Consider the following 21,783-nt stretch of genomic DNA (forward strand, 5'->3'; position numbering starts at 1 on the left):
AATTTGGCGTAAACAGAATGAGAACATGGATCCATCATGCCTTGTTACCACTGTGCAGGCTGGTGGTGGTGGTGTAATGGTGTGGGGGATGTTTTCTTGGCACACTTTAGGCCCCTAGGTGCCAATTGGGCATCGTTTAAATGTCCACGGCCTACCTGAGCATTGTTTCTGACCACGTCCATCCCTTTATGGCCACCATGTACCCATCCTCTGATGGCTACTTCCAGCAGGATAACGCACCATGTCACAAAGCTCCAATCATTTCAAATTGGTTTCTTGAACATGACAATGAGTTCACTGTACTAAAATGGCCCCCACGGTCACCAGATCTCAACCCAATAGAGCATCTTTGGGATGTGGTGGAACGGGAGCTTCGTGCCCTGGATGTGCATCCCACAAATCTCCATCAACTGCAAGATGCTATCCTATCAGTATGGGCCAACATTTCTAAAGAATGCTTTCAGCACCTTGTTGAATCAATGCCACGTAGAATTAAGGCAGTTCTGAAGGCGAAAGGGGGTCAAACACAGTATTAGTGTGGAGTTCCTAATAATCCTTTAGGTGAGTGTATATAAGTAAACTCACTAGGCCGGTGAAGAAGTAAGTGTTTTACTGCTTTAGAATGTGAAGAACTCATTTTGCTTCTGTCTGTGTGTAAAACATATTACATATTTATTTCAGGAGGACATGGTAGAACTACTAGAGTTGAGGAGCAGGCGTGTTATGGAAATGTGGTGTCATCATAGATGCCTGTTTTGGCACCTTCTTGGTTGCTCAAAATTTTATCACTAAAGTTACGACGTTCTGATGGTATGCTACATTCACATATCGGGTGACGAGACCATGCACAGGGCTCTATGAAATCTGTTTAAAATTGAATTCTGGGTTTACAATTTAAGCATATTGTGTCATCAGAAAGAGTGTTTATCATGTGGTGGATAAATAACACTTAAAATGATTAAATAAGAAAATATTACAAATTTAATCACTGTCAATGAATTTGATGTATCATGCAAATATGCATATAGAAATATTCAAATGTATGCAGCTATTTATGGGGACAATTCACAAATGTATTGCAACAGTATGGTATTAAAATACTATAATATTATTTAATAGGGGACAATTCACAATGAATGCATTGTTGCAATACACTGCATTTATTGTCTCCTATTAAGTAGATTAGTACTTGACAACCTCTAAATGCTGCTGAACACACGGTATTAATAGGAGAAATAACCAACATGGTAAAATTACATCAGAGGTTCTGAATTTCGGTTTTAAATACTTTTTGATTAATTGTCCAGACCTAATATATTATAATTAATAGTTAATAAAATACAATGCAAGTGAAAAGAAGAAAAATACACATATATTGGCCTATTTCGATTTTTGGCGTGCTGCTTTCAAACACTTTCATAACCCGATGGAACAGCCATCAGCCGGGGACTGAACCGCCGATCTTCCGATTAGAGGGCAACCTGCTTTATCCCCAGCAATAATTAAATATTCAATTGGTTCAGGTCTGGGGAACATAAGGGACAGTCAACGGTATCAATGCCTTCGTTATCCAGCAGCTGCCTACAGACTCTGGTCTGACTCAGGGCTGAAACAATTCGATAAAAACAATTAATTTGATTACAAAAAAGCATAGACACAAATCGACATCAACTACAACTCTGTAATGTTACAGTCCGTCCACGGTAAAACGAAACTTATGTCGCCTTGGCAACAGCACGACAGAAATGCAGTAAGAGCAACTTTAGCATTTAACTTAATGAGTATTGATTGCTGAGTTGAACTAGGCAAAGTAGATGTATTCACGTGCCTTTCTTTTTGTTCTCCGCCTAGGTTTGGGTTGTAACGTCACAGTCAAGAGTTACACAGTTGATCATGGTAACATCAAAGATATGCCTCCTCAGACCATCACGGACCCACCGCCAAACTGGTCAGTCCAGATGACGTTGCAGGCAGCATGAAGTTCACCACAGCTCACTGGCCACAAAGTAACCTACAATCAAGATACCGGCTCAACTGTGTGATGTCTGTCAGCAGGGCTGGAAATTAACACCCGCCAAGCGCCAAATGCGGGTAGATTTTCTGTTTGGCGGCTGAATGATGGAAGTCTACCCGACACATTGGCAGGTAAACATATTTGGTACGATGTTGACATTTAATATCTTTTTGATGGGAGCCAACAGCGGATCAGCGTTGTTTTTTTGTTGTGTCGCACTTAAATTGGTCCCGGCTGTATCCAGGAATCTAGAATCATGTAATACACGGGTTAGAGGTGTTCATTGGTTCTTGTTTATGTTCATTTGAGGTTTCTTGTGTCTGATTGGCTTAGATATGTAAGGGGGAGGGCGTCAGGGGATTAAAGTCGAGAGCTGTCAAATCGAGCTTGGAGTACCTGGAGTGTTTTTAGCATTTAGCTAGCTAGCTAACACCGTGCATACCTGTCAACCCTCCCTTTTCCCCAGGGCTTCTCCCGTATTTTACCGTTCTCTCACGGCTGAATATGGCTGAAGCAGAACATAAAAAAATATTAATTAATGAGGAGGTTTAAGTTGAATGATTAAAAGCATCTTGTAAGTAACAATGTACTGTTATGTCTTAAGTATATTTAATAGCAAGAAATTAATTTTGCTTCAAATTTCAATCTGGTTTCTTCTTTAAGTTATCTTTATTTAAAGAACTGAATTTTTTTTTTTTTTTTTACATGAAATAAAAAAGGCAAGTTATTATATTGTAAAAAAATATGTTTAGCCGGTGGATTTTTTCCATCAACCAGTCCCATTGGCAGAGAGACCAAAAGTTAATTTCCTGTCTGTCAGTCATCGGTGATGGTTCATCGTCTATCGGCCCAACCCTTTAAACTCCTGTCTGAGAAGTCTGGTCAGAAGTAGCCTTCAACAAAGACTTGCGGCCAAAAAGCCATACCAGCAAGGCCAAACAACTCAACCATGCATGGGAACAGAGGAAAAGAAAAATGGCAGCAGGCGCTCTGGACTGATGAGTCAACATTTGAAATATCTGGCTGCAGCAAAAAGCAGGTTGTTCACCGAAGGGCTGGAGATATTCCGCATTTTTCCAATAATCTGCATCGGCCATTTTAAAAACAGATGAACGATACGGCTCTGACGCAGCCGCCTCTCTCTGTCCGCTGGAGCCCACAGAGTGAGGAGTACAATGTAGTGTTGTAGTCAAGAGTGCCCAGACCGAGACCATGTCAAGACCAAGAACAGAGTTTAACCAGACCGAGACCATGTCAAGACCAAGAACAGAGTTTAACCAGACCGAGACCGTGTCAAGACCAAGAACAGAGTTTAACGAGACCAAGAAAACACCTAGACTTTTAGGGGGCGAGACCGTGTCAAGACCAAGAACAGAGTTTAACGAGACCGAGAAAACACCTAGACTTTTAGGGGGCGAGACCATGTCAAGACCAAGACCGTGTCAAGACCAAGAACAGAGTTTAACGAGACCTAGACCATGTCAAGACCAAGAACAGTGTTTAACGAGACCTAGACCATGTCAAGACCAAGAACAGAGTTTAACGAGACCAAGAAAACACCTAGACTTTTAGGGGGCGAGACCATGTCAAGACCAAGAACAGAGTTTAACGAGACCTAGACCATGTCAAGACCAAGAACAGTGTTTAACCAGACCGAGACCGTGTCAAGACCAAGAACAGAGTTTAACGAGACCAAGAAAACACCTAGACTTTTAGGGGGCGAGACCATGTCAAGACCAAGACCGTGTCAAGACCAAGAACAGAGTTTAACGAGACCGAGAAAACACCTAGACTTTTAGGGGGCGAGACCATGTCAAGACCAAGAACAGAGTTTAACGAGACCTAGACCATGTCAAGACCAAGAACAGTGTTTAACGAGACCTAGACCATGTCAAGACCAAGAACAGAGTTTAACGAGACCAAGAAAACACCTAGACTTTTAGGGGGCGAGACCATGTCAAGACCAAGACCGTGTCAAGACCAAGAACAGAGTTTAACGAGACCTAGACCATGTCAAGACCAAGAACAGTGTTTAACAAGACCAAGAAAACACCTAGACTTTTAGGGGGAGACACCCAAGACAACACCGGAGCTGATCGTGTGGAAATTAACTTTTTGGCTCACTCGCCAATGGGACTGGTAGATTAAAAAAAAATCGACGGGCCAAAATAATAACTTGCCTTTTTATTCCCACCCGGCCTGCAGAATGGCCACTGATTAAAATGTATTGCAATATTTATATATTTGCAGAATTACAAACTATAAACGCTGTATTGAGTTACTGTTAATGTAAACTGAACATTTCCTGCTGCTGCAGCTTCACATTAAAAGCATTTAACTGGGCGAAACACTTTTACTACACTTTTATTATGAAGTAGTCACAGGAAATACAGTGCGTTTGTCAGTGAGATTAGAACTGACCGTTCATCAAAAATGCATCTACAAAACATCTGTCATTTACAATATTTTTTGACAGCGGACCACTTTGAAGTATAGCAGTGGTATAGCCCGACAGTCAGGAGCAGACACAGTGAGCGGTCAGCTGCACACCTCCGCCTTCTCAGCCAGGGAACCAACTTCTTTCACTCATGTTGTGTGCAGCATACAGTCTGATCATAACTGCTCACATAATTATGGGAAAACAACAATACTTGCCTGACACTAGTTTGTTTAGCTGCCCCAGACTTCTGTGACCCGGCGTATTAAACCATATTTGCTGTTACCACTGGTAACTAGGTGTCACATGCAAGGTGCAACTGCATAACAGCAGCAACACCAGATGATTTAAAGCACTTAGTATGTCGTTATCGTGATGGACTTACCGTGTTTTTGGGTGTTCACATTGATAAAATAATCATCTTGTGAAATTGTGGCCCTTATACAGAAGTAGTTGAGGACCCCAGATTTAGAATTTGATTCCGCTTACTCACGTTGCATTTGGTACTTGATAAATATAATCTATTAACTTGTCTACTAAGCAGGCCAGTTTTATTGCTTCTTTAAGCAGCACCAGAGTTTTAAGCTGCACTGAGTGCAGCAGCGTTTTCTACTGATCAGTTAGCCTTTTAATATGATCAACTGCGATTAGCAAACAACATGCCACTGGAACACACGGCCTCTGTATATATCTGACGGTGCTATTTAAATAATTATGATAAAAATAAACCCTTTCAGGAGGGGGGGGGGGGGGGTTCAGAACAATTTAAAACACTATCCAAAGGCTGTCATTTGTAATGCAAACGTGGATTTCAATGACAAAATATTGCCTGCAATGCTGCATTCTGTTCAATGTACATTTCGAGTCAAGCAGGTGTAACTGAGGCGAGCAACGTATTAAACGGATTACAGTGATCTTGATTTTACAGCTTCTTTACAAAAAGTTACAGCGTGTCCGGATCCACCTTTCAAACAGTAACCCGGATGACCAAGTGATCGGACTATCTAACCAATCGACTATCGCGACACAAATGTTTGCTTTACGAGGGAAAATATGTGGTCACCTTGTTCATTCTCAATTCAGTGCAATGAATAATACGAAGTTTGACAACACATCAAGAAAAAAAGCTTTTATTTTGAAAGATGAGCCAGGCGTTAGCTGGATTTGCAAAACCTCGTTTTTAAAACAGCAATATTAAAACAATAGATTAAACAAAACCAGCAGGTTTGCAGCAGTTTGCAGTGAGAATAAGCAGTAAAGAGGACAAACCTGCTCTGTGTAACCGGACTTCAGGCTGGAAAACAGCGTCCAGTAGTTTCCTGTGTCTCTGGTTCTCCTCTTTGGAACGACAGAGTTCCTCCTCGTACTCTGATATCGTTCTTTCAAACAGCCCAAATATCTCTTCAGCAGCCGCAGTTAGTCGCTGGTTGATAAAACCTCTCAGCATCTGGACTTTAGACATTTTAAACAAATGAAAAACACAGTTTGGACTCAGAGTTCCTCCAACCAGCGCTGTGTGGCCGAGTTCCGTCTATTTCCAGCTAGCAAGCTAAGCTAACTTCAGTTAGCATTCGTGGCTAACAGGAGATGAGTCTGAGGCGAAACCAAAGTTTCCACAAAGTCCACTTTGAACCAGGGCCCTTCAGAGAGCCCCTCTTTCCTTTAAAAGGGCTCCGCTTTGAACACGTTTATCCATCCACACAGGCTCTGGTGCTTCACTCCGCTTTAGGTTTTGGTCAACAGAAACGGTAGCATGTTAGCCTCAGAGAGTGCTTCCGGTTCAACGACTTATAAATAAAAGGTTTACATCTCTTTATTAAAATTGAACAATACTACAAATACCCACATCGTGCTTAAGTCACTGTAAAAAATGCCACAAAGCAAACAGTAAAAAAAACAACAACATAATGTCAGAAAATGTTCATAAATCATTACAAATTAAAGTATTTGCTGGGCAGCAGAATGGCCCCTGTGAATGTTTTTACTATGTATTATTACTATTGATTTATTATTGCTGATAATTTAACATGTAATCAGTATTTTGATGTTGCACACTTGATTGATGTGGAACAAAATTTAACTGCTTGATATATTGTTGGATAGATTAATCTGTAAAAAAAATCTCTTCCCACTTACCAAAGTGACTTACAATTCCTTTCTATATCAGAGGTCGCACGCCTCGATTCATAACCAAGTACTTTTGGTGCCTAAACCCAACCAAACAACGTCAACAAAGCCTCTGGCGCTTAACTTGCCATTTGGGTCACAGAATCACATTTTGGTGTCACACCGGCTTGTTGAAAGTGTGTAACACCATTTGCAGCACGATGGGGGACTTCGCCGGTTAACATGTAGGATTTTTAAATTCAGAAAATACACTAACATTTCATATCACCTGGTTAACAGCATTGTGTTCAATAAAAAAAATTCTCTTGTCTGATGGACAGTACAATTGTTGTTTTCATTGAATCGTATTCATCTTATATGAAAATCTTCAGCCAAAACAAAATAGCCTTCATTAAACGACAGAATAATAGAACATGACACAACAAGACACGCAGGGGATCAAGCAACAAAGGCATTAAAGAAAAATAGTTAGACTAAGTCTTTATACATTTTAACTGTTATAATTCTTCAATATAATGCATGATTTATATTGAAATGTTGTATTTGTGAAAGTAATATTTTTCATATAGGCTAAGATAAACAGGTTCAAATATTTAGGCTTTTCTTTACAATGAATATCAATCTTTTCATAAAAGAATATAATACGTCTATTTATTTTTCACATCTAAAGTCATGTTCTTAAAGAAATATTCGACACAAACACAAAATAAATGACAACTGCTTTCAGTTTCGTTTCTGCAGAAAACAAACTTTTCCTCAACATCAAGCCTGAATCTTAATACAACTGTTGTTTATTTGATAAGCCTACACATATTATAGCAGTGAGTGCAGCGGTAATGTCAGATCCTATTTACGCCGGGGCAGAGGGTCGTTCGTCCGAAAGTTGTCCGCTGTATTTAAATCGATTAGGGAGCTCAATTTGGAGATCTCCAGACCAGTTGAACCGGGGTCTCTCACACCAAAAGCACGGTCTCATCAACTACGCCATCACCACACACTTACCTCAGCAGAGGAAAGATCAGTCCATGTACCAAGTTGTTTAGCTGAAATTTCAAAGATAGGGAAAAACCTATCTAATATTATAGAAGAAATTACAAAACCCATGGCTGCGTGTTATCCTATCTTAGAACTTGTAATTTTACAGTCAACTCGATTCTTTAATCGCCACTCGTCCTGTCAGGCCTGTATCTGCGTTCAGAATGTAAACAATACTGCCTGAATCCATGCCAGGCATTCAATTTTTGCTTCAATTTTTAACGATGAGTCGGAGGCATTAAATGTGTCAGTGGAGGAGAAGAAGCCACGCCTTTTGAGGGAACATTTCCTCCAACATATTGGCCCAGGATAAAGATCGGAATGGACGTAGCACATCAAAATGAATCGCCTTTGGAAGTCGATGTATATACATTAATACATGGTCTGGGAAATTTAAAGCGTTCTCAGAGAAGCACTTCAATCATAATATTTTTGCGTTTACGGCAAAGCTTGACTTGCAAAAGCAAAAATTTATGTTGATTAGAGAGGGGAAAGTTGCAGCTGATGTTAACTGATAATCCATCTGTGGCAGGCAGCCCCAGTCCGTCTGACATGAGTGCCCCAATTCAATGAAAGAGATCCTGAAACTGAGCGTTTGAGGGCCAGACTGAAGAGAGTTTCTGGTTACATGAAGTATGGCATATACAAGTCAGTTAATCCCTAGGTTCCCCTTTTCTGGGATACTCCTCCCTCAATCTCAAACAATGATGTAGTATGGTGTTTTAAACATGTCTTACCTTTCTTTTGCTACCAAGATTATGTCATTTTGTAGATATATTCTAATTTGGGCATGCATATCCAAACTTGGTGCGAGTTACATTCCTACCTTGGAGCATTTTCATCAAACTCTTAAGTTTATGTTGCATGCATATTGTACACAGATGAACAGACTCGGAGGAGCGTTTGCATTGGCTGTCAGAGAGGTGGTCCAGGAGAGCACAGAGTTTAGCCCTAATGATTGTGTTTTGCCATAAGGTGCGGGGCCTTTTAGCACTAAAAACTATTTGGAAAGTAGTGATAAACTTCAAGGGAGACTAGGGAGTCAGGCATCACCACAAGCAAAATAAGGAGGCCAATTCAAGCCAATGACAGGGAAGTAACTGCAATTAGACTGACTTCCAAGCTACCACGACCCTTGACCCTCGATCCTCAAAGTGCTGGACGACATTGTGGAGGAGTCTTGTTGCAGGGATGAGGTGGCAACTACGAGTGTCCTCAAGACCATTTCGTGGAGTGCTAGAAAGTAACGAAGACACAATAACGAGACGATAAGCCTCCAGAAGAAGATTGAGGAGGGGAGGAAATTATTCAAAAGGTCGATGTTACGATGTGGTCAGAGAAGACAATACAACTTTTCACTGAGAGATCTAAGGATGCCATTGTGTATTTGGATGCAACGGATAGCGTCATAAAGAAGGCAAAAGGTGAAACTGCACCATTTTACATCTATGACATGGTTGTCAGAGATCCTGTGAAGGGCTCGTCGCCAGTCCCTGCGGACACCGGTGTGACTTGTGACCCTACCACGGCAACTGTGTATTATTTTCTTGGAGCATTCATCACAGACTGCATCAAATGCCACCATAGACACATTAAGAAAAGGCCAGTCATGTATATTTGTGATGGATCTGCGTAGGTCCCGATGAGCTCCTCTAGAAACTATGAGGTTGTAACGGGACAAGGACAGAAAGACGCTTTCCATCTAATTATACTCCACAGGTGCCATAGCCATGTGATGAAGGATGCAAAGGACCTGTGCCAAAAACAGAACATTTTTACTTTAATGTTTTAACAGTTAAAAAAATCTATTTGAATTTTTTTTCAGTAGACAAAACAAGCATTGTGGAGGAAAACTTTGTGGCAGGTATTTTATTGAATATTGAAAACTGAATTTGTATGATGCAAAGATTACACAAATGAAACAAGTTAAATAAATTAAACAACAACAACTAGAAGCTTCATCACTCAGCGGTTAGAACATTGTATTGAATAAATGCTGATTATTTGGTCTTTGTTACTTACAAGCAGGGTTGTACATGTTAATAGACAATCATGTGCATAAAATACAATATTTATTGTCTTTCACCATTCAAAAACCACTTTAGCAGTTAATTCAGGAAGAAGTTCTTGACGAAACTGGTGAAGCTAATCTATACTGCTGCCCGACATTTGTACCTTCACTAGAGAAATACTTCCTACCACAGGCTGCTCTGTGGTCTGGTCTCACAATAGGTGAGTATATTCTCCACATCTGTATTTCCATCTTCACCTTCCATATCTCCTTAATCTGTTACTACTACTATTACCACCACCTATTCTTCTTAATCATCTTCTAAAAAATGACTAATTGATAAACTAGGTGTCCTGGGACGCCATGGGAAAGGCCCTCCGTATGACAGATTTACAAAGAGGTACACAACAACTGCTAATGAAAGAATGCAGGTAAATTATTGACCTTTTTCTGACAACATTGTTCGGTTCTTGAACAGAGAGCATTAATTGATTTGATATAAGTTTAACAATGAAGTTCCACTTTTTATTGAATTGCTGTTTTATAACAGAAGGGGCAATAAAAGTCTTTATTGGGATTATGGAGAAAAGCCAGTGGGACCGTTTTCAACGTCAGAATCTCACAAGACTGGATGACTTTGTTGCAAACAGATGACACACAATGCTCCTTTAAGAAAATACAAGGACTCATTACTCACAGTTAACAGGGTAAAAATATTATATTATTACATAAACATTATTACATTAACAGTTCCCTGGATATAAAGGGGAAACCTTAATTTTCTATTTTTAATATCACGTAACAATCCACAATTTATATGAGAAGTCTTTTTTAAAGAGTTCACTGTACTGCAAAAGCACAGTAAGCTGTAATCTCAAAAGTTTTTAATTAATACAAATGTCGATATCCATGGGTTGGTGCAATCGACATGGTTAATTAGGGGAACCTGTTGTTGTGTGTCTTTGTGAACGCTGGAAGCAGAGGAAACCGAATCGAAGAGGTGTATATGTGTCCCCAATGGGATATACTATTTAGGAAGGCTGCTAATTTATTATGTCTTTTTGAACAGCTTCAGCAGAGTCAAATACAACAAACCTGTGGGCCAACGGGGAGAAAAGGACGCAAAAGTGAAGGACCTATATGGAAAGATCTGGACCCACAACAAGTTTTGCCATGCGCAGCTTTGAGACGGCCACCCCAAGTAAAAGATATAACTAACTGGCTAACCAATGATGACTAGAGCCCGACCGATATGGGATTTTTACGTCCGATACCGATTTTGTCATTTGAGGATTTTAAAATCCAACAGCCCATATATCGGCCAATATTCTTTCCCCCCATATTTAATAATAAATATACATAAATAAAACAAAGATTATCCCAAAAACTTTATTATGTTGAGACCTCACCAAGATACCATGCAGTTTAAAACTAAACTTTGTTATTGTTAGAAATAGTACTTTGAGAAAAAGTACAAAAAAATATTGATAAATTAGAGTCAAATGTATAACAGTACAGAAAACATTTTAAAAATACATCTGATTTATTATAAATTATAGAGTACTACTTCTAATGGACATTAAATTAAATAGTGTAATGTATTGTGGGGGCCAGCGAAACAGAAGCTATAAAAAATACCAATATAGTACTACTACTAAAATAATAACAATACCATATATCATCTCATGTCATTGCTATCATAATGAGAAACGGGGCCCTCCTACATAGGCTAATAATTATATGTATATTTTTTGTCATGCAGTAGTTATTACCTTACATATAATCAGCCACAATGACTACTTTCTACATCTAGTTTATCACCAGCACTCTGTTAATTCTATCGAAGCTACATGACTGTCTACAACGAGGACCTACAACTGTGTGTTAGATACTTGTTCAGCTCACATTCATTCACAAGTCCCCTCTGGTTTCATTATTTCTGACACACCGACTGCAACTAGAGACACTACAGTGTAATCACTCATTAATGTTAATTTAATGTTAGCCTCTCACAATAGCTTTGTGGCTAATTTAGCAACAGGCAGCATTGTCTGCTGTTGGAAAATATTTAGAAGAAATAAATTAGAGAGAAATGAGAGGACCGGTGTTGCCGTCGCTAGAACTGCCAAACTGTCACGTCTGTCAGCAGCGTAGCCTCTTCCGTAACATTAAACACACTGCTGTGAGCCTGGAGAGGGCAGTGAAAAACGTGAGGGTTATCAAGTCTGGTCTCTGAATACGAAAAGTGATGAGGGCTATTTTTATTAATATTTCAGTCATGTAATTGACGTAACAAAAGACCAACTCACCGGGAACACTGAGTATGAGAGCTAACAGGAGCTCCTCACCGTAGCTCCGGTGTCAGAAAATGCTACCTTATTTGTTCCCTTTTCCAATCACATAAAGTTATAACTCTCACAGTATTATATTTTTTGATTATATTGTAACATCATTTCAGGGGTAGCGTGTTCTTATACACCAATATCCCCCATCAAATAATGCTCCCACGACAGAGTCATGTTATATTGAACCACTACTCACGCCATCTGTACGGAGATAGGGAGCATGTTGAAATACTATATTATGCCATCTTTATTTAAGATATCAGGGGTAGCGTATTCTGATGGACTAATAATGATTTTATTTTGATATTACTGACAGAGATTGACTGATCAGCCACTTTCTCGACGGCATTCCCAACAGCAAGGTTGCACAGATTTATGGGCGTGGAAACAGACCGCGCTTGTGGGTCATACGCATGCGCAGAACCGCTAAGTAGCACATCTCGATAGGTAGCAAAAATCGACAGAACACCGTCTCTGAGCTCCGGTAGACTGCGGTCAGCTGATGTTTTGTTCTGTGGTGCTACAGTTATGTTACAGAGGAACTGCAGAGCGCCCTCTGGTGGGCAAACTATGGAACACTCATGACATAAGGGAAGGATTTGATTCTCTTTTTCTCTTTTTTAATAGTCTTATATTGGCCGATGCAGATATATCTGCAAGTAGCTTATATTGGCCAATAATATCTGCAAAACGATAAATTGGTCAGGCTCTACTGATGACACATAGAACTTGCCTGTTACCATTTGGCAAAAGACGGCTTTCAGAGTACATAGCTCTGGGAGGTATTGTTGGCAGTCCCAAAAACAAATTTAAGTCCAGCACGTAAAAGGTAACCACAAGGGGACGAGAGTTCCAGCTTGTATATAATTCCTAATGTATTTATTTGAACATTTATTCTTAGTAATGTCAACTTTTTCAAGGAATATATCACTATTTAAAGGACTGATCATTGAAACCTCGACTAACGAACCTCTGAGACGATGCAGCACGTTCCTTGGTAAAGCATCATAACCCAGTGCAAATTCTTTTGGGGTAACTGGTAACCAGAATGAGGAAAGGAATTCATTATAAGTTAGTAACTGCCCATCAGCATTAACAAGTTGTTTACCAATATAATACTAACAAATATCAACTAATTTCCCATAATAGTGATTACTTTTCATAATTTACATATTTAATAATTTAATAATATGGTTTGTATTTGTGCCACACAAAACATTACACTTCACATTCTGTGTGAAAGGTTAAAATCACATTTAGAATATTTTAGAAGATCCTAATGATGGTATTTGTAATTTTAAAGACTTCAGTCCTTACACACATTTGTATTAACATTTTTTTATTTCTCTAATCTATGCTTTTTTTGTGACACGTTGAAACCACGTGAGAAACAACTGAAACAAGATGTGAAACATGACGAGGACATGACACTGCTAACTTGTAAGTGGTCACAAGACAAAAAGACTTGGAGCCACGGTTTAAATCATTAACAATGTACTGGGATTTATACATGTGTGTCTTTAATTTAAAATTTTAACCTACAAAGTAACCAGTACAACTATAGATGTCATATGCACAACTTTTTCTTCGGAATTATAGCGGAGTACAATTGTTAAGTAGAATAAAATGAAAATACTGCATTTATATGACAGCTTTAGAGTCTACACTGATCAAACTTATGAATGCAACACTATTATTTTATTATTATGAAGACCAGCTTGAAAAATCTGAACCTATCCTTTAAATGAAACTTAAACTTTTACCACAAACACTGGAACTAAATGGTTTCTCCTGTGTGGACTGCAGAGTGTTGTCTCAGAACTCCCTTTCGTGTGAATCTTTTACCACAAACTGAGCAACTAAACGGTTTCTCCCCTGTGTGGACTGTAGAGTGTCGTCTCAAAGTTCCCTTTTCTGTGAATCTTTTACCACAAACTGAGCAGCTAAATGGTTTCTCCCCTGTGTGAACTTTAAAGTGCAGGCTCAGAGTTCCCTTTTGTGCGAATCTTTTACCACAAACTGAGCAGCTAAACGGTTTCTCCCCTGTGTGGACTCTGGAGTGTTGTCTTAGAGTTCCCTTTTGTGTGAATCTTTTACCACAAACTGAGCAGCTAAATGGTTTCTCCCCTGTGTGGACTCTCATGTGAGTCACAACATTTATTCTCAATGGAAATGTTTTTTTACAAACAGAGCAGCTGAAAACTTTTTCTTCTGAATGGAGTCTCATATGAGTCTTTAAGGATTTCTTCCGGCTGTATCTTTTACCACAAACTGAGCAACTAAATGGTTTCACTCCTGTTTGGGTTTCATTGTGGTTCAGCAGATGTTCCTTGTGGCCAAATCTTGCAGCACATTCAGAGGAGCTAACTGATGTTTCTCCAGTGTTACATTCCTGATCACTTACAGGTGTTTCATTGTTTTGCAGAGGGTTTAAACCTGGCTGAGGTTCCCTGGTCTCCCAATCACAACTGTAGTCAGTCTCAGGTTCAGAGCAGAGTGAAGTCTGGTCATGAGTATCTGGTTGTAAAGGACTATCTGGATTAAAGTTCCTGGCAGATTCTGGTCCTCCACAGTCCTCTCCTTCAGTTTCTGTTTTCAAATGCTGTTGCGGATTCTCTTCATCATCGTCACTCTTCACAGGGACAGGAGTGAATGTGAACGCAATGATATCAGCCTCCTCCAGTCCTGGAAGCTGCTCTCCCTCCTGACTGGTCCAAAGTTCCTCCTGTTCCTCTTTAATGTGTGGCGGCTCTGGTGGGTCCTCCTGGTCCAGTCTGGGGCTCCACTGCTGCTGCTCAGTGGGAACTTCTTCTTTACTCACCAGCACTGAGCAACTAAATGGTTTCACAACTGTTTGGGATCCATTGTGTTTCTGCAGATGTTCCCCCCAATTCTCCTCCCAATCACAACTGTCATTATTCTCAGGTTCAGAAGAGAGTGAAGTCTGGCCATGAGTATCTGGTTGTGAAGGACTATCTGGATTAATGTTCCAGGCTGGTTCTGGTCCTCCACAGTCCTCTCCATCAGCTTCTGTTTTCAAATCCTGATTCTCTTCATTTTCTTCACTGTTTACAGGGACAGGAGTGAATGGGAACTCTGTGATATCAGCCTCCTCCAGTCCTGGAAGCTGCTCTCCCTCCTGACTGCTCCAGAGCTCCTCCTGTTCCTCTTTAATGTGTGGCGACTCTGGTGGGTCCTCCTGGTCCAGCCTGGGGCTCCACTGCTGCTGCTCAGGGGGAACCTCTTCTTTACTCACCAACAGCTGCTGGACGTCTGTGGAGAATAATGAAATATAGGCACATGTTTTAGGAAAATAGTAATTTTACCCACTGATATCACTATTAAACATGGAGAAAATCACTGCACATTTTCTAAAACATATTTGGAAATTACTTAAACTCAAACAAACTATAAGCATACTGTGCACTGAAATTAAAATTCTTGGCCAATGCCGAAACCGAATATAATGAAAAAAATTGCCGAATACCAAACAAGTAAAATCACATTTTTGGCTTTTTTTACCATTGCATAAATTAAATGGTCAAAATGTGCTTTTTCCTCAGTGTTTCCTACAGGATTTGGGGAGACTATAGTGTGCGGGTCTGAGGCCCGAGAGGGTGCGGTAAAGTAAATTACATGTGTCCATTTACTTTAAATGTACATATGTAATATGTTTTATACTTTCTGTATAAATATAATCCAATTAATCTTATTTCCATCTTTGATGGATCTTTGACGTTTGATGAGTGGAGAGGACGCTGGCGTTTGTTGTTCGCCACTTCTCTGCCGTTTTCTCGTTCTGAAAAGTGTTTCTTTTTTGCATGGATTGATACGAAATTGAACGGTCTGGTTTTGCCTTAACGATACCTCTGCAGTCAAGTACTCTATCCCACAGCTGCTACATCTCAACAACTGTTTCATTCCAATGTGCACTGTAGCCATCAAAGAACTTGGACTTAATCGCCGTCCGCATTACATCCAAGTTCCCGTCGAAAGTTTGTTTACCATCAGCCTGGCCAGCCTGCTTCAAACATTCCATCCATCTGGACCACTGTCGCACGTCTGCCACGTCATCAGCTGAGCACCACGGGAAACACCACGAGATCTCTTTACACAAGTCAGGCCAGAAAACGTGGAGTGGATTCCAGTGTACTACGCCCTCTACAGAGATTCACCACACCATCAACACTCAAAATAGAACTTTTCATTACGCAATCCCTCACAAATAAAGCATCCTTCAAACAGGACCACATCACGGACAAGGGATTAGACTTCATGTGCCTGACAGAAACATGGCACCAGCCAGGGGTTTACTCAGCACTTAATGAAGTTTGTCCACCTGGTTACAGCTACCTGGAGAGAGCCCGCAGCACTGGTCATGGTGGCGGCCTAGATGTCATACACCGACAGAACTTCCAGCTATTCCCTCTCCCCCTGCCTACACTGTCCTCATTTGAATGCCTAGCATTTAAATATAAACCCCGCTTCCCCCTGACAATGCTCCTCATCTACCGGCCCACCAGACCCAACTCAGTTTTCATCTCAGAGATACATGACCTTCTCACAACACTCTGCACCACCTCTGACAACATTATTATACTTGCAGATATTAATATTCATGAAGACAACCCCTACTGCCACTTTGCAGCTGAGTTTCTGCAACTACTGGACTGCCTCAACCTCCAACAACATGCACACACTCCAGGGGGCACATACTGGACCTGGTCATTTCAAACTTTGCCCCTATTAGCAACCTTCTGGCATATGATCTGGGTGTGTCTGACCCCAAGGCCATCTCAATGGAGCTGCCACTCCTTTCCTCACACACCAAAAACAAGCGTCCAATCTGCTATAGGGATCTGAAAAAGTTCAACCCGGACACCTTGACCATAGACCTCCAACATCTCTCCTCTGCTGATTTCTCCACAGTCACTGAGTCGGTTGACTTCAACAACAAATCTCTATGCAGTCTCCTCGATCTCCACACACCTGTCCAAACTAGAACTGTCAGCTTCTTATGCTCAGCCCCCTGGTACACCTACGAACTCCAGCAAATGAAAACAGCAGGGCATGTCCTTGAGCGGCGCCTCAAGGCCTCAGGACTCACTGTTCATAGGCAGGCCTACCGAGAACATTAGAAGTCCTATGCAAGGTCCTTGAGAGATGCACGTTCACAGTTCTATTCCAACATTATCAACAACAGTCCTGGCTACTCCAAACAACTTTTCGCCACCATAAATCACATCCTCAAACCGCAAACTCACTCTCTTTCAGAAGCCACAGAAGAGAGGTGCAACAATTTCATCACTTTTTTCAGAAAAAAAAGGAGACACCATCCGCTCCCTGCTATCTAGTATCTCCACACTGCCTGTCCCGACTGCCGACCCACAGCCTGGGTTTCCCAACCTCTCTGCTGTGTTTTTTGTCATCTCACAGCGAGAGGTTGAGGACATCATCAAAAAGATGAAACTGTCCACTTGTGCCCTGGACCCCTTCTCCACAGCCCTGGTAAAATCCAACCTCCCCTCATCACGAAGGTCATTAACCACTCCCCTCATCACGAAGGAGGATGTTGTGTGGACCACAACATCCTCCTTCACCATCTACGTTCCACTATCGTTCTTTCTGACCGTGCCTATGATCCTACCTCACCGGGAGAACTGAGCATGTCGCCTTGGGAGAGGCTAAATCCTTGACACACAACATCACCTGTGGTGTTCGGTCATCTGACATCACCAGCATCACCTTCTCTCATTCCACTTTCAACATCAGCCACCAACCTGGGTGTTAAAATGGACTCTCATCTGACCTTTGAGGCTCACATCAAACATCTGTGCAAGACCTCCTTCTTCCACCTCAGGAACATCGCCAAACTCTGTCCCACACTCACTCCTGCAGATGCGGAAAAGCTTGTCCACTCTTTTGTCTCCTCCAGGCTGGAAAACTACAATGCGCTCCTCACCGGGATCCCTGAGATAAGCCTTCAGAAGTTGCAGTACATCCAGAACAGCGCTGCTAGGATCCTGTTGAGGGTGCGCAAACATGACCACATCACCCCCATCCTCAAATCACTCCACTGGCTTCCTGTCTCACTCAGGATTGAGTACAAGGTCTCTCTCCTTACCCACCAGTGCATCCATGGTGAAGCCCCCTCCTACCTCAAGGAACTCCTCACCCCACAGACCTACATACGTGCCCTCCGATCTGCCTCAGTACATCTCCTGAAACCTCCCAGAACCAAGCTCCGTATAATGAGAGATCGGGCTTTCTGCTCAGCTGCTCCCAGTCTGTGGAATGACTCTCCCTGACTACCTGAGGACACCACAGACTGCGGATGCTTTTAAACGTGGCCTTAAAACCCACCTTTTTAGGAGAGCTTTTGATTGAACTCTTGCCATTTTCCTTTGCCTTATTATTTGTTTTTATTTGTTACGCTCTCTATGTATTTTTATTTTTAGCACTTTACCTGTTTTATCATGTAGCACTTTGGGATTTGCTTAAATATAAATTGCATTACAAATTAAATTTATTATTATTATTATACTGTATAGACCCCTTATTTTGAAAACCGGACGTTGTCACATGTGTATCCTTGTGCTAAATTCAAGTCAGACCCAATTTGATAGATAATGTTGTATGTGGTTCTCGTACGGCGTAACATGAAGATCTCACAGCCTCTCTTCAGGCAGGACTCTCATACTGCAACACTTGTCTTTGTAAAGAGAGAAACTGACAGCATAAAGTCGGGAAACCTGCCTGTCAGCTCGCTCTGGGCTGTTTCAGTAGATTTACCATAAAGGCTTGAATACGTGTTCACTCCAAATGTAGATGCGGCTAGCTTAATTACCTTCTCAGAAAATTTTTGTTGGTTTTTGACTTATTAGGCTGAACATCGAAAGTGCTTTGTTTGCTATTTTCAGACAATTCATTTCGGTGGCCGAACATTCGGTGCATCCCTAATTTTTATGCACAAAATGTCACATATGAAATATTTCATCACTGAAGAAAAATAGTGTTAAAGTAACTTCTCGTCTTGTTCTCTTGAGACCAATATTGTGCATTGTCACAGCCCTTATCTGAGCCCTTATGTCCCCACCACTCAACACAAAGTGACGCCCTTGCCAACAGAAAATTAAATTATTTAAAAAAACAGGCTGTCAACGCTGAGAATGTCTTCTCGGGACGTCAGATCTGTGAGGCCATATTACATATATTGTTCTGGCTGATATTGTACAATAGTATGGTAACAAATGCAAACAAACAAAAAAAAGACTATTTTGGCTTTTTATTTGAACTTGGACCTTTCACCAAACCCAACTGTTCACCATTGTCATTGGCATCCTAATGTTGTCCTCTGTAATCCCACAAATTTGGTAACATTTTAGAGCAGATCCTCCCTCCATGAATTAGTGTTAAACAGTTAACAACATTCATACTTTCACAGGGGAAAAACTCAGGATTAAGCTGTTATGAGAGCAGCTCTTCGTTCTATGAGTAAAAACAAATTGGTATTTATGGGTGTATATATTATTCAGAAAACACAAAGATGAGGAAAACCTTGAAAAGGCTGAAGTTACCTGTGCAGAAAAGCTGCCAGCACTAAGACCTGCTGGGCCTCGGCAAGTATGCCCGCACTTACAAAGTCAGCACTCTGGGCCTGACTGATGATCAGGTGAAGACTGCGTTGTCAGCATTTGCAAAGAGGAAGCTTTACCTCTTTCAAAATCAGGGGTGGAGTATGTGGTCAATACTTTGAGGGACACAATAAGAAATTAAGGATGCCACATGCCATGGTAGTTTGTTTTGTTTTTTTGTTTTTTAACTTTTATATATTTTCTTGAAATGAAAAGATTTAAGCCTACTGCTGTACAATATCAGGCAGAACATTTAAAATATGGCCTCACAGACCTGACTGACGTCCAGAGAAGACATTCTCAGCGTCGACAGCCTGTTTGTTGATAATTTAAATATGTTTTTGGACTCTCTACAGACCTGTAGACCCATTGGCTTCACAGTCAACGTTCTGCAGCCATAGCTTGTACATTTATGTTAATTCATAATATTATGGCGTTTATTATTGCCATTGGAAATATGCTATACAGTGGTGCTCGAAGTTTCTGAACCTTTTAGAATTTTCTATATTTCTGCACAAATATAACCTAAAACATACTCAGATCAACAACATCAAAATTCCACAAACAATCATTTCTTCATTGAAAAAAATTATCCAATGTTGCATATCTGCGAGTGGTAAAAGTATGTGAACCTTTGCTTACAGGATCTGGTGTGACCCCTCCTGTTGGTGGGTTTCCTCACATGAGCTGCTAACTTCCACACCCTTCGATCATTTTAAGGTCAGAACTTTGACTTGGCCGTTCCAAAACATTCACTTTAATCTTCTTTAACCCTTTTTTTGGTAGAACAACTTGTGTGCTGAGGGTAGTTGTTTTGCTGTATGACCCACGTCCTCGTATTCAGTACATGGACAGATGTCCTGAACTTTTCATTGAGAATGCTATTAAAATTCAGAATTTATTAAATTCAGAATCACAGTCTGTAGTACTGTAGCCTTGTTCTTCTCTTGACAAATGTTGGGCTGATGTTCACAACTTTGTTGTCAGCTTTGTTGTATTAAAAAGCATAAAAGAGAGATCCTGTGTATGTCCTCGTTATAATAAGGATTTGTGTTCATCTGGGCATGTGTGAGGTGTAACTTTATAGTGTTATTGTGGATCACATGTGATGTTACGCAGTAATCCAAAAGTAATGTAACTAGTAGTGTAACTAGTTACTTTCAGCAGTGAGTTCCTTTAAAAAAAGTAACTAGTAATGTGTAATCCATTACATTTTTTGAGTAACTACCCCAACACTGACTGTATTGCACCAAACAATGTGTTCATTAAACGTGACTCTTGCTGATTACATGAATAAATGCACAATATTACATATTGCATAATCAACAAGTGTTGCTAACATATTTCTCTCGGTTTACTGAATGATTGATATTTTTCTTCTAACTTTACCCTGGTATAACGTTAGTGCTTGTATAATGACTACAAGCTTGGCTTTTATTTTAATATAGGCCTGTTTAATATTAATTCCGGGTCACCTGACCCCCCTGTCTCGTTTTTTTTAATTTATGTCTTTCTTCAAAAATTAAAAACGCAGCCCCGGTTAATCTGTGGCATCTCAGGTTGCCACCGGAAATACCACATAAAGGCGAAAGGTGCCGCGGCATCTCACGGTAAATCAGTGGCGACCTGACGGACACAAACAAATCTGCGGCATCTCAAGCTGCCACCGGAAGTGCCGCTGGTAGCTGCCGACAGCCGAGTGAACCAATAGGATGGAAAACTTATATGCCTCATGAAACTTCATCTCGCCATAACTACTTTCAGTCTGCAGTGAGAATAAGCAGTAAAGAGGACAAACCTGCTCTGTGTAACCGGACTTCAGGCTGGAAAACAGCGTCCAGTAGTTTCCTGTGTCTCTGGTTCTCCTCTTTGGAACGACAGAGTTCCTCCTCGTACTCTGATATCGTTCTTTCAAACAGCCCAAATATCTCTTCAGCAGCCGCAGTTAGTCGCTGGTTGATAAAACCTCTCAGCATCTGGACTTTAGACATTTTAAACAAATGAAAAACACAGTTTGGACTCAGAGTTCCTCCAACCAGCGCTGTGTGGCCGAGTTCCGTCTATTTCCAGCTAGCAAGCTAAGCTAACTTCAGTTAGCATTCGTGGCTAACAGGAGATGAAAGGTGAAACCAAAGTTTCCACTTTAACACGTTTATCCCACTGACTGTATAAAAGAAGGT

General features: G+C 40.8%; 2 protein-coding genes across 2 annotated transcripts in view; both read right to left on the reverse strand.

Moving 5' to 3' along the window:
- Positions 1-6,223, reverse strand: part of LOC123976567 (gastrula zinc finger protein XlCGF57.1-like) — a 9,509-nt gene extending 3,286 nt beyond the window's left edge. The window contains exon 1 of the mRNA XM_046058846.1: positions 5,721-6,223. Coding sequence (XP_045914802.1) covers positions 5,721-5,913 — 193 coding nt within the window. The 5' untranslated portion in view covers positions 5,914-6,223. The remainder of the gene's footprint in view (positions 1-5,720) is intronic.
- Positions 6,224-13,287: 7,064 nt separating this feature from the next.
- Positions 13,288-21,777, reverse strand: LOC123976563 (zinc finger protein 391-like). The gene is made up of 2 exons (XM_046058841.1): positions 21,402-21,777; positions 13,288-15,242 (listed from the first exon to the last, which is right to left on the reverse strand). Exons 1-2 carry the CDS (start codon positions 21,592-21,594, stop codon positions 13,747-13,749), a joined length of 1,689 nt encoding a protein of 562 aa, XP_045914797.1. The 5' UTR covers positions 21,595-21,777; the 3' UTR covers positions 13,288-13,746.
- Positions 21,778-21,783: the final 6 nt, after the last annotated feature.

Source organism: Micropterus dolomieu, linkage group LG09, assembly GCF_021292245.1.
Source record: "Micropterus dolomieu isolate WLL.071019.BEF.003 ecotype Adirondacks linkage group LG09, ASM2129224v1, whole genome shotgun sequence".
Lineage (NCBI taxonomy): Eukaryota > Metazoa > Chordata > Actinopteri > Centrarchiformes > Centrarchidae > Micropterus > Micropterus dolomieu.

Coding starts and splice junctions, on each gene's coding strand:
- LOC123976563 (XM_046058841.1), bottom strand. CDS start 21,594: ATGTCTAAAGTCCAGATGCTGAGAGGTTTTATCAACCAGCGACTAACT. Junction 15,243..21,401: donor AGTCCGGTTACACAGAGCAG/GTTTGTCCTCTT, acceptor TATTCTCCACAG/ACGTCCAGCAGCTGTTGGTG.